A 14,461-nucleotide genomic window follows, 5' to 3' on the forward strand; every position below is an offset into this window, starting at 1 on the left:
CCTTTGGAAAGTTGGAAGCAAAATATGAATTATATATCAAGACCAATCACTCAAGGTGCTTTCCTAAAGAGTGTCCTTGGAATCCAATTGCTATTTGCAAACGCATTAATAAAGCGCAAAGCTTTTAAATCTGATTGCTTCAAGTTGAACGGATGGGTCAGTGCCAAACAAATTGATCTCATTCACAGAGCATGGTCTATAGCAAACTACAACTCCATTACAATGAAAGGGCTCAACTCAATAAATAAAATACAGATTTTTAAAGTTACCTGAGCAGCTCTTAAATGCTCTGTAGGATTGTATGTGCAAGCTGTATTATTTATCTGAAGCTAAAGCCAACATGCACTATTTGAAGTGAGTTTTAATATTTGACACAATACGTATGGGTTAAAGGCTGCATGTCTGACAAAAGGATCACTGGAGTGACAGGACTATCAGTTCTGTCAAATGAAACAACTTGGGGTCAATGGTGGCAAAGACATACCTGGCAGTATCAAATGAAAGGATGACCTTTCGGGAAAGTTCTTGGTTTGACATTTAAAAGTTCAGTCCTCATTTCAAGTGAACTCAGTAAATTGCCTACTTTCTTTGTACCCCCATGCCCCAGCTGGAAAAAAGAGGACTAATAATCTTTTGCCTCCACATTTTACGTGCTGTAGGGACAATCATTAGGTACCTGCCTCAACAGAGATCAACCTTGAAAAGCGATTCTTGAAAAAAAGTTATGAAAATGTATCTTAACAAAACCCCGAACAAGCAGTGAACAAAAACAATGGCAAAACCAGCAAATCCATGTACAGAAGCCTAATTATATTTCCTTCAATTAAAATTTCAGCATGAAGACTTCTCCAGTAAAAAGACACTACTAAAAACTAACTTTATCAGAAATTGTCCTTACGACAGAGTTTACATCCTGCCCCAGAGAGCATGTTGTCAGAGCTGCTTTTACTCCCTTAGCACTCACTGCAAAAACATGGAAAACTGTATCCTTTCTCAATAAGAGTAAAAGGAAGGAATGCTGCACATTGCCCTTTGCTTCATTAAAAGAAAAAAAAAAAAAAAACAAAACCAAACAACAGAAAACAACAAAACCCAAAACAAACAAACAAAAAACCCCCAACAAAACCAGGAAGTAAAATCTCTACTGTAACGTTTTTACAAATGATCTGGATGCAGGAAACAAATGCACATTAAGTAAGTTTGCCAGTGATTCTAAACTAGGTGGAGCTGTGAATTCCCTTACAGAGAGATCTGAATAGACTGGAAAGCTGGGCAATCACCAACTGTATGAAATTTAACACAAGCAAGTGCAGGAATCTCCACCTGGAATGGGGACGAGAGGCTGGAGAGCAGTGCCAGAGAAAGAGATTTGAGGGTTTGGGTTGATGACAAGTTGAATATGAGTCAACAGTATGCTCTAACAGCAAAACGGGCCAACCATGTCCTGGGGTGCATCAAGCCCAGCATAGCCAGATGGTCAAGTGAGGCAACTATCCCACTCTACTCCGCATTGGTGTGGCCCCACCTCAAGTTCTGTGTGTAGTTTTGGGTACTGCAATGTAAGAAGGACATCAAACTTATTACTGTGTCCAGAGGAGAACAATCAAGATGGTGAAAGGTCTTAAGGACAAGACTTATGAGGAGTGGCTGAGATCACTTGGCTTGTTAAGCTTGCAGAAGAAAAGGCTGAGGCATGACCTCATTGCAGCCTGTAATTTCCCCAAGGGGGTAGTGAAGGGGGAGGTGCTGATCTCTCTGGTGACCAGTGAGAAGACATGAGGAAATGGAATGAAGCTGTGTCAGGGGAAGTTCAGACTGGACATTAGGAAAAAGTTCTTCACTGAGAGGGTGATCAGTCACGAGAACAGGCTCCCCAGGGAAGTGATCATGGCACCAACCCTGTCAGAATTCAAGGAGCATCTGGACAACTCTCTTAGTCCTGAGAGGAGCAGGGAGTTGGACTCGATGATCCTTATGTATCCCTTCCAACTTGAGATATTCTATGATTCTTACTCTGTTTCTCTTTCCTGAGGCCAAAAAGTATTTTAGACCCCTCCCTTCTCAGGTACTTTATGGCTCTACACCTATTCCCCTCTACCTGCAGCCCTTTTAACATGTGGTCCACATGTGCTGCCCTGAACCTCACCCCGCTCTCCCTTTCCCCTCTACCTGCAGCCCCTTTAACTTGTGGTCCACATGTGCTGCCCTGAACCTTCTCTTCTGGTCTCAGCCTAAATCCTCTTCATTCTGGTTTGTACCTTCTGCACTTGATGGAAACTGTTCCCACTGACATAATCCATTCACTTGTCTAAGCCAAGCTCTAAAATTGTTATTCTCTTCTCTTTGAGTTACCAGATGTTTTTAATACAGCTGATCATGTTTGTTCTTGATAAATCTCATCTTCCCAGCACTTCTCTCCTGGGTTTCCTCCTATGCCACTCCTTCAGCACAGCCTCTCCAAGGGATGCTTTTTTATATTCTTCAAGATCCCGAGGAAGGTCCCACACCCATTCACTCCGTAATCTCCTCTCCTTACACCAACGTCATCCAGCAAGCAAAGAAGTGAAAAACCCGCTGCCATTCACATGATGAGGAGCCTTGATCTACTTCTCTGTGACACATTTTTCATATTTTGTTCAGTCTAAATTCTTAGCCTGGTTTATGGATACCCTCATGAGCTTCACGTACATAATGAGTTTTCTCAACCTTCTACCTTCAGGGAAAGGAAATCCTTTTTCTTAGTCAAAATGGACAGCCAGAACATCAGACATGCCAATTTGGACTGCAATCCAAGTGTCATCTTTGACTGTTACATGTCTCAAAGCCTCTCACCCAGGATAAGCCCAAAATCTCACAGATTCATTAGACATAACCTTTCTAATAAACAGTTCTTTTTACCCACCTGTAATGTTAAAACTCCTTTCCCAGCTCTGATGACATTACATATTGATTACTACAAAGTTCATCTTTCTGACCTTAAGAATTGCAAGTTCCTCTCATATCTCACTGAAACTTCTGCTACAAAGAGGATCTCTAACCCCTTGCTTTGATCATTTCATCCACCTCTTCAAATTGCTTCAATAGCTTCCTTGTTGTCTGTCACATCAAAGATATGCTAACTATCTTCGTTTCCAACACCATATACTTTTTATTCCAATCTTCCAGGTTGCCTCTAATCCATCATCAAGATACTTGCCTTGGTATCAACCTTCTTTACCTACTCCTATTTATTAAAAAAAAAAAATAATCCACAAATATCTTAAAATCCCTTATATCTTTTTTTTTTTTCAAAATGCTAATTTCTAAGATCCTGGTATGAAGACACTATTTCTGTCATGGAACCACATTCATCATCAATCTCTTTTACTCCCCAGATATCTCTATCTGGCACCTCTTGCACACTGTAAATTCTTTGGGGACACTTATTCATACAGCACCTAGTAAAATAACATCCCAATCCATAACTAGACAGTTGGCACAGCAAGCCTGCTAGTTATAACAGCACCAGTACTAACAGTAGCAGTAGGAAAAATAATTATTAGCATAGGACTATACTCTCTTTTCAAAACAATTCTTAAATCCTTGCTAATTTTTAAGGTATTCGCCACCCTCCAAGGTACAAATGTAAATGAAGGAACTGACACATCATGCTTTATGCTGATGATATACTGCTCTGTTCGTTTGACACAGAACACTCTTTGCCTGAGGAAAAGACGGTCTTATTGCACAGTTACCACACTGTCTCAAGTTATAAGCTTAATTTAATCACATCTAACTGCTTGTCCTTGATGAACAAGGTTCCCAAATATTTCTTCCCTTACATTTCCAGAGAGCTCCCATGAGCCTCCAATTTGGATTTTTTTCAAAGCTCTACACCTTGAACTGTGAAGAAATGGGTACAACATTCAGCATTCGGTTCTTTCACCTGTGCTGTGCACTGCCTGCCCAACATAGAAATAACTTTATTAGAAACAGTGGATCAGTCCTAGGACACCTTGTTTGGGATGAATCTTCTCAAACCAAGGTAAATCTTGCCCAAGCTTTTATCTCACACATAGACAGCACTATATTGTATGCTCCAAGCAATTAATGAAGGCTTAAATCATTTTCCAAATTAGTTTGAAACTAAAAATAAGTCTTGGGTAAATATCATTTTATTTCACCTACTAAAAGTGATTAAAAACCTCCCGTGAAAAGATGCAAAGCAGGTGCAAATTATTATTAACAGTTATTACTCATCCCTTCTAAAGATAAATGGCCTTCCACCATAACCTCTGAAACAACTAATGAAATGAGTCAGTGATTTTCTTAGTCCAGAACACCAGGTCTAAAAGTGCATTTTAGAGGGGAGATGATGGACCGGCTGTGCAAAACCCTGTACTTCAAGTCAATCCTTGTGCTTAGAGACGCTTTCAGATGTGTCCATGGAAAAAGTTAACCTGTAGCTATGCTGCATACACGCTGGTGTTGAAGGTTCAAAACCCAAATATATCATAATTGTAGTATGTATTTTATAATCTTCAAAATCAAGTTGCCCTAGCACGGGAAGCTGAGCAATTCACTGAATTTTTATGTAAACTGGAAAATCGCAAATAGCTTCGGTATGACCGTTACTTTTTTCAGATTTTTAATAAGGCAAACACATTTTCTCATGTAGGTACATGAGAAACTCAAACAAGTACTGCTTCTACTGGTGTCTTACAATTCTCATGTACCTATACTGCTTCTACTAGTGTCTTACTATAGGCAAACACTGGTATAGTAATGAAATGCAAATGCAGCAGCATATTTTAAAATTAATCATCCATAATTAATTAGTAATCTCTACTTTCTGGTAAATTATACCTAAATTGCAGAAAATTATCCTTGCTGGGAAAGATAAAGTCATCTGCAGATTTGCAGTATTTTAGAGAAACATTTTGCATATATTTATGTATTACAATGACCACAGATATGTCAGAGTATTTAACTTTCCACTACATTAAAAATATGTGTGTAAATATATAATCTTTATCTTTAAATTGCACAGTATTCCAGGAGTCAGTTGAACAATCTAAAGTAAAATAATTTGGAAAAAACAGCCATGAAGGAGTAGATGAAGATGGGATTAAGTTTTTGGTAGCCTTGTTTTTTTAGTGCTCGCAGGACGGTTGTCTTGTCTCAGCTCTTGCAAAACCCGATACTGGATGCTATTAAAGACAGTACCTAAAAGTGGTCAACTGCATGTGGCCCAATACAAGATTTCTGTGGTTTCAAGTCATGAATACCTCCCTCTTCCTCCAACACTCGCCCCCCTTTTCCCCTACAACTACAAGTTAGAACCCTCCAATCTTGAGGTTAAATCTGTGCAGAGCACTACTTCTGGAACCGACTGTGTTAACGTAGGGCCACCCTAGAAGGAAAACCCATGAACCCCAACATGGTGCTATAGTAACACCAGCTCCTGCTTCCAGGCCGTGAATGTCAGGCTCCACACCCCACTGCCTACCACTATACAGTCATGTCAGTTTTTTTTCCAGGGTCCTCCCACGTGAACAGGCTTACCTTGCACTGTGTTCAGCTTCCATATTTAACAGCGAGGTTGAGGAAAGACAAAATATAATGGATGAGGAAATTAACAAACAGAATGAAAAAAGAAAATCCATGAATGAAAAATAAAAAAACACAAAACCTCAAGATAATTAATGAAGTTCATGAGACAAAAGTTAATTTTAAAATATTTCAAAAAATTTGTCAGTCAGATATCTGGCACAGTTTCCTTTAGAACTGATGTCCTTACTTGTGGAGAAAAAGAACATTTTGGGGAATTGAGTCATGTTTTAGCAACTGAACACCTGCAATGAAACAAGGACCCAAAAGTACTCTGAGGATTAAGCATTTGGAGCAAGAGGAATGACCAGTTCCCGGCACATAGAGATCTAATGACATTTAAGAATAAATGATCACGAATGGGTAAGTGCCCAGTCATCAAATTCAAAATATGAGCTGAAAAATCTAGTTATTTCAGACCAGATATATTATTACTGACATTGAGGGACTTAGTAAGACTGCTAGTAAAGCAGTTTCTAGACTCATAAGGAGTTTGTGTAACTCTTGCCAATGTATTCAATTTCCATAATTTTTCTCTCAATTGACCCACAAAGCCTCACAAAACTGCTATCAGTTATTGTTAAAGATGTATAAAATGGGATGCAAGCTCATGTTTCACATTATTTCAACATTCAGGGTCAAAATCTGATGCACCATTACTAGTGGACTCAAACAAAAAAAGATGTCTAAAATTATTGTCACTTAAACATACCTGCAGTAATAAAAGGAATGTCATTTACATGAAGCTATGTAAGCAATTGATAAAGTCATTTATTCAACACATTATGGTTTGGGGTTTTTTCCCCCTCTTCACAGTGCCTACAAATGACTGTTCCAAACATTTTCACAACGATTCCATAGCTTGGATTAATTATAGTGAAACAAAATGTGGGAGGGTTTGTGTTTTGGGGTTTTTTTGGCCCACTGGAAAGAAACTTGCTTCTAAGCCAATTTATCCCAAAATGGGAGGCTTTGTTTTCAGCTAGGTTTTAGCAGTTTAACGAGGTTTGCTTGGGTTTTAATTATAATTATTATTCTCTTTAAGCACAAAGAGTCTTACTGTATTGCAAATGTCAACAATAGCAGACAAGATTTTAGCTCAAGGAAGAAATAGAAAACCAGAGGAGGATTTAGAAAAAAAAAAAAAAAAAGGCGGGTATAATTTAACTTGATCTATTGAAAGAAGAATGTATTATTTCTACAGTTCTGTTACCAGCACTCACAAATCACTACCAGCTCTTCAAACAAAGAAACTGCCTTCTAAAAACAGAAGAGGCATAACATTTTTTTCCCAAAATTATATATCAATATTTCAAGATGTTTATATACTGTATATAAAACAGAGATACAGACTAATATGCCAAACATTTGCAACATAAATAAAAAAAGAGATGTATGCCAATATGAAATGCCAAGTGCCAGAAAATTAGTAATAAACTTTTTTTCTGTTAAATTCTGAAAAGTAAAGGTCTTTGCTTCCGATGAAAAACCATTTCATACAATTCCTTGTGGGTGCAGACTGCTCAAGATGCCACAAATAATTCCTGCAGCTCCAGTCAACTAATAGCATGCCACCAACTGCAGAGGGGAAAAAGAGAAGTCTGGAGCGTAGTTCACAAACAAGTGCCAACTGGGGGTGCTCTGAGAGTATGGTACTCAGCATCCTCAATGACCAGGAATGAAGGAAGGCCAACAAATCAGTGTGAAATGATTCCAACAGCCTACACCAAAAGCAGAATATCTATATTTTTTTAAAGAACCAGTCAGAACATTTGACATGAACTAGGGTAAAAGAGAAACAGAGAACAGTCTTTGCTTTTCAGGGAGGACACAGAGGTGACTACATAAACAGGGCAGAGATAAGTTACAACTGTTTAACAAACTTAGCATTATTCTGGAAGTTTATAGCTTCAGCTCAAGTTAGGACTGCAGTGATTCAGAAAACCCTGCTGCAGTGATACAGAGTTTTTGCATTAATTTTTAATGCAATTAATCTGGTCTCTTTTATTATTAAATGTTTTGCATTTTTTTTAACTTGCTTACTATACTAAGCACGCAAAGAGTTCTGCTTTCAACTGGGATGCTGCAGCGATGTGCATATATACTAGCAACCTTATTGCAGTAAGCTTACTAGCTTACAGGTGAAAGAGATGCACAAGTCGTGACATCATTTTCAAAGATGCACCTAAACAGAAATGTTTTGCACTTCAGTGAAGCTGCCAAAAACCAAGTCATGCCAAGTTAAAGGTTTTGTAAAGCAAACAATTCCTTCTCTTTTCAAATGAATAACCACATGCAACTCTGTTACAGGCTCCATTTTATGGGTTTTCAAGAGTAAAGGTAATAATACTGGAAAGCAGGATGATTGAAGTCTATAAAGCAACTGATATCACCTACGGTTTCAAAGAAAAACCTCATTAAAACACATATCCCAAAGAAATCATATGTGCTCTGTGGAGAAGAAAAAAACAGACCCTCCACAGCTAACAATTACTGCACATTTGCAATAGGAAACTTGTCAAACGCTAAACTACAAGATCTCTTCCTCCTCTTCAAATATGTTGTATACAAAATGTACAAAGTCTGAATTTATTCACACAACAAATACTTCCTGATATGCTTTCAGAAGGGCCCCAGGTCACCTAGAACATCCTTCAAACTAGTTCAGGAAAGACTGCCAGACTCAGTTACCCAAGTGTTTTATCTAGTGAACTCCTGAACACCCTGAAGAACGATGCCTCGCTGACCTCTCTTGCCAAGCGCTCCCATTGTCTAGTTGACCTCCCTGTTAGAAAGCGTTCCCTGTTTAGCTTCAGGTCATTACTTCCTGTTAGACCACCCATCCTCACCTTAAATAATTCCTCCTCCTCCTCCTCCTCCTCCTCCTCCTCCTCCTCCTCCTCCTCCTCCTCCTCTCATGTTCTTCTCAAGTATTTGCCAGTTATACTGCCTTAGGCAGGCTGTATATAGCGCGTTCCTGAGAACTGTCTTCATAGGTCACGCTCTCCTATCGTTTTATCATTCTTGTCACCTCTCTTTGAACTGTTTTCCATGTATTCATGTCACTATGTACTGTAGAGCCCTTAATGATAAAAGCAATCCATACAAATATACCCCTACTTGCAACAAAAAACCTGTATCCGTTGGTAAGTGGAAGAGGCAGGTGAAATCTGGCTGTCTCTACGGGCAGGTGGGAAAGACGGAGCCTTTTGAGTCTCAGGTCCTGTGTCTGGACCAAAGAGACTAACAGAAGAGTTGAAAGTAATAAATCCTCTTCCCATTTCTGAATTACCAGTTTTTCTTCTTTTCTTTCTATATATTGCCTTGCAAGGAGATCAGAGTCTGCAAAATGCAAAATGACTGTCACTGTTACACGCGTACCTGTTACAGTCAAGACTGGTTTTGCATATAAACTGAACAATGGCACCAGGCCAAACATATCAAGGATTTTTGCAGGTGGAGAAGGGAACATTTTTCTCAAAACGATTAAGGAGGGACACGCTTTCTTTAGATTAGGTTTGCTTTAATCCCAAAGTGACCTTTTAATGAAAAACCTAGGGTAGCTAACATTTTATAAATGAATTTACCTTCTGTTTTCTGAATAAAGGCTGGTTCTGTGTTTATACCTATACCATTGAAAAGATTTTTTTTCCTCTATCCCTCTCTTTATTCTTACAGTCAAATAATAAACCTTGACATCTTATGAAAATGTCAGTAATTCTGCTGCAGTAGGTTTGACACGTGACAGAAACACGCATTGAGGATGCCAAGCCAGTAAACTGAAAATGATGCTTAAACAAAAATTAAAGAAATAATCCTAAAATTGAGTTATTCTAGGATCTAGGCAGTTTTTCACACATGAGACATCAGAGTCCCCTAACCCTGTGCATCCAGAGTCAGACAAGATCTCTCTGGCCCACCCAAGAGATGATAAGCGAGGCAGAAATCTGGATCCATATTTTTAGCAGGAAAAACGTTATCACTTGCAATATTGAAATAGGCAAAATAAATCTTGTACCAGCTTCCAATGGCTGATATCTATGACTTGTGCTAGCAAAAATTTGGTAAGACCATTCATATCAGGGTTCATAATCCTGACACTGTCCAAGAAAGTTTCTTTTGTTCTGCATTCCACAGGAGGGTTTGTGTGCAACACCTAGTTTTTATGAAGATGTGTTATTAAGCAACAGACTTTAATAAGATCTAGATGAAGCTTTTCAGTCATTTTTTTCCCTGCTACAAAATATCAACTCAGCAAAACTGAAAATCTTAATATGGAACCTCTTTTTCGCATGGAATTTTTCATTTCCAGAAATTTATGGAAACAAAGCTTTAAATCCAATTTCTTCTCTTTGTTCTTAAGTTCTTATTTGTAATTTGAGCTAAAATAGAAAACGTGAAAATAAATATCCCCAAAATTTAAAAATAAAGTCTTTTCTTTTTCTTCTCAGGTTACTACTTACAGTTTTCTTGGAGACCTAGATTTTTTTCCCAAAACTGAAAAGGGAAATTGTTTCACAGCCTCAACTTCCAAGACACACAGCTGGATTAGTAACAATACTGGATGCTATATAGCACCCATAGCATGGAATATTTACTAACTGTGGAAATACGTAAACCCAAAGGCACGTACTGCTGCACGCTGTGAATGATGCATTTCTGTAAATTATGTAAGTATACATATTTCATGTAAGCCAAAAGTTGTTATTCTAGACTGGCTGAAATTGTGCTGTAGGTAATCAGTTGCACCTACTGACTGAGATATTGAGGAATCACAGTTATCGTAACTCTCCAGAAAATGGAAGCCCAGCCTCTGCTAGCAAAGGATTCTTCCCTGCACCATGCACCTCGCATCTCAAGCCTTTTGAGAGTTCCTTTCCAAGATTTAAATTTTCTTTTATAAAGCTTTTCTGAATCAATAAAGACTCAATATAGGAAGATTGCCAAATAAATTACTTTTCATTTCTGCCCACAGTTAAACTCCTGCAGGGATCTGGAAATATATCAAGATCATTAGCCTTAATGTCTATAATACACACTGCTTTAAGGTGAAGTGAGTAGTAAAACAGTTTAATACATTAACCCCCAACACTCGAGAGACCTGCGAGGTCCTGACAGTGCACACACGTAACATTTCTGGAGCCTTGTGCACTGAAGGGAGACAGACTTTCTACCAGCGTGGGTCTGAATAAAGCACACGTGTTGATTTCTTTTTAATACCTGATTTGGATACTCTGTTAGGACTCACTTGAAAACTAAGCAACATGTATTTTTGCTGGACACCTACTACGAAGCAAATAAAACCACCAACTGAGCTGTGTACAGCTTACTGCGCTTTCAGGGCAAGTACTCCCTCATTCTTGTACTGAAAATCCCTGTGTATGCGCAAAACACACGTAGAATTTGTCCCCATGCTTAGTCTTTCCCAGGCTACCCATTTTCCTCATTTATTTATGATGCAATTTACCCTATTAATTTAAAAATCACTAGTGAACATAAACATGGAGAATTTACTTATGCTGATCTGAAAAAAAAACCTTAATGAGCTAATTTAAGTTGTTGTTTGTTTTTTTTTTTTTAATTTAGCCAACTTTGATGCAGCAAAACTGATAATTGGAAACAAGTTACATCCACATTTTAATTTCTTCATTCAGTTTTATCCCTGGTTAGTTAAAAAAAAATATTTAAAAAACCTACTTCATTGCCAAATTCTTAGCTAATGAACACACAAACTTATACTGAGAATCCAACTCGTTCTCAGCTCTGACATATAAAGCGCTGTAAAATAATTCATTATTTAATATTTAAAAGCTGGATAAAACTAATTAATGCCAAAAATTAGCCCACAGCACAACATTAATTACAAGTTTGCCCAACAGCCACCTCCTTGTCCTAATTAGCCTCAATGATTTCAAGAAACCATTAAGAAAGAGAGACAAACATATAATCCTACTTCATACTTAATAAAAACCTCTGTGATACAGCTTTCAAACATCAATATCATGCCATTTTAACAGGAATTTGGAGATTTCCAGAGTAAAGATGACTCTGTGAGGCACGTGATGTTTCATTTCTAGTAGACCATAGTAGATTTTCTTGTCACTTATCGACAGTGGTTGAAATCCAGGTCAAAAGCTTTGGTATGGAAGACAACCAGAAAAAGGGGATCACCCGATGGAGCTGAATAATTACACTGAAAGTGCCCATCTGGCCCATGCTGTCCCATTTGCATTAACCACAAAGTATGCATTACATGGAGTACCTGACATTTCAGTTCTCCAACACTAGAGTCTGACAATCTTTTTTGGCATTTACCAACCAGCATTGTCAAAATTCGCCACTTCAGAAAACACAGCAAGGTATTACAGAAGTCATCATATATGTTCCTGAAACATTGACAATAAAAAGAACCATGCACTGACCTCATTGATAAAAGTCTGGGCTCCTCGTGGGCTTAGGAGTAAGATAGCTCTTCTCAATTTTTCATAGTAGTGAAAAGGTTGGCAAAGACTCTGCTGATGTTCCTGTCCACTTTTTGTAACGACACATCAAGTCCCAGTCTTGAGGCCTGATCAAGAAATCCCTGCAGTCCGCGTATATCTGTAACATTGGAGAAAGAAAAAAAAAAAAAAAAGAAAAAAGAAAAAAACCACTGCATCAACCTTCGCCAATTAGGCAAGCATCACTAATTAGGTGGAAAAAGACTTTTTCCTGCAGTGCTGTCAGAAGAAGAGTATTCCGCACAGCCATCTTCCACAGCTCCCTTTTATAGACAATGCCAACAGGGAAATTCCATCAATTACCTTTCCCCAGAGGTCTCTGGATGACTCTTAGGAAGAGCCAGTACATGTATTTGGGTGGCTGGGGATACCTCCCCCAAAAGCTCAAGGCCACAGGGCTTAACACTGCACAAACAAAAAAACAGTCCCACCCCAACAACATCAGAGTTCAAATGCAGAAATCCAGGAACAGGTGAATAAGCAGGAGGATAAATCATTTAAACTTCTCTCCTACCACAACCTGTCTTGCATAAGATCATGTCCGCTTTTTTCATGAAATAATTGCAATATCCGGAACATTCCTTTTGCCCCTCCCTGCTTTTCTTTCCCTTCCTATAAATAACCTCCCTAACCAGAGGTTTACCATTAACCTGTAAACCTATGAAACAGTACACAAAGCCCCAAACTAGAAGGATATATTATAGTGTAAAAAATTAGCTTTCAGTAGGTGAAACCATGCAAACAAGCCCCTTCCTTTGAGCTCTGTCCCTCAACTTCAGGCTGATAGAAAAAAAAAAAAAAAAATTATTTTCCTAATCACGTGTGTTAGGACATTAACACGGAGGAATACAGTTTACATTATTTTCATGATGAATCTGCTGGTTCAAACTGTACTCTCTTCATGACTCTCAGTGTTTCTTTATAATAAATGTCTGAGTTTTTATTTTGTAGTGAAATTTAGAGCAAGAAAAAGGTCAGAGCTTATATTGAATCAGGTCACTCTCAAAATCAACAGTGACCTGGTCACAACTGTACCATGTCATTAGGACCCCTTAATTATATCTCAAACACATATTACTGTCTTGAATAAGAAAGTATTTAACTCTTTTTTTCTCACATTCATTTCTCACACTTTAATCATCAAATTTCAGCTCATGGGTGAAACCGAATGGTGTATTGTTCCCACAATAAAACCTGTTCTTTGAAAAACTTTACTATAATTCTAATGATTTCTATAAACTAGATTGTAACAGCTGGCTTTTTTTTTTTTAAGTCCTGGAAATAACCAACTACTGACAAAATTCTAAGTGTCAATACCACAGACGGAAGAAAAGTCAGAGGACTGAAAACTAGTATGATTCAAGTCAGTAGTACGCCTTGCTGCCCCATCTGGGTGGGCTTTTAGACCACCACCAACCTTGGTGTTAACACAGTCACAGAATAAGCACATGAACTTCTTTTTTTTTCTCCCCCTAAAAACATCCTATGAAACCTGATACAAGCGATACCTTGTGAGGATACAACAGTTAAACAATTTAGCTCATATACAAGTGCAGTATATTAGGGTCAGCAAGGTAACTAGCAAACATTACATCCAAAAGAAAAACACTGAAAGTTACCTTGAAGAGCTTCGTATTTCTATCCAAACATGGAAATGCTTGTTAATGTGATTAATCCAGCTTCAGAAAACAGCTTAATTACAGAGAAACATCCGAAAGGGACAGAAATTAAGCTAGGGATGTCGCAACCACTGCAGACTCTACTACTGCCTTTTTAACTTGGATTTAGTTGATGGGATCATTGCTCCAGCTAGGAAAGGTGCACGCATAAGGGTTTGGCTAGTGGCTTAGGCAAGTCTATAGCAGCTTTAGCACAGTGCCAAATAGCTGCTAGACTTGCTTACTATCTAAAAGCCTGAGTCACTGAGGAAAGGAAGGGGTTTATCATTATGCAGGCATTTCTGGAAAATGCCAGAAAACTAGCCCTTGTATAATTGCTGAATATTGCAAGTGTGTTGAAATAACGACAGTGACAAACAACTATTGTTTACAGGTTAAAGTATTTTATTAAAGTTGTCAAGCTAAGTTTGGATTTTGCAAATTTAAATTCAGTAAACTAGCATTTGTTACTATACCTGTGCTCACTTTAATGGATCTGTGATACACGCAACACAAAGATTTTTCTTTTAATGATGTTTAGTCCTTCAAAATTACTGCAGTGCTTGACAAGCAGTAAGAAAATGCCCTTTTTTATAGTTTAATAATGATGTGTCTTTTTGTGCAAGCATCTAACATTATCACTGCACAAAGGAAAGCTGGTTACAAAAGATTAACCGTGCTGATACTGCTCTAGGGTTTTTGCTTTATGTTTTC

At 38.1% G+C, this 14,461-nt stretch overlaps 1 protein-coding gene across 1 annotated transcript in view; it reads right to left on the reverse strand.

Annotated features, from left to right (window-relative positions):
* Positions 1-14,461, reverse strand: part of GRID1 (glutamate receptor, ionotropic, delta 1) — a 540,147-nt gene that overhangs the window by 228,495 nt on the left and 297,191 nt on the right. Inside the window, 2 exon segments of the mRNA XM_009893055.1 lie at positions 12,012-12,070; positions 12,073-12,189. Coding sequence (XP_009891357.1) covers positions 12,012-12,070; positions 12,073-12,189 — 176 coding nt within the window.

The sequence above is a fragment of the Charadrius vociferus genome, unplaced genomic scaffold, assembly GCF_000708025.1.
Source record: "Charadrius vociferus isolate BGI_N301 unplaced genomic scaffold, ASM70802v2 scaffold429, whole genome shotgun sequence".
Taxonomy (NCBI): Eukaryota; Metazoa; Chordata; class Aves; order Charadriiformes; family Charadriidae; genus Charadrius; species Charadrius vociferus.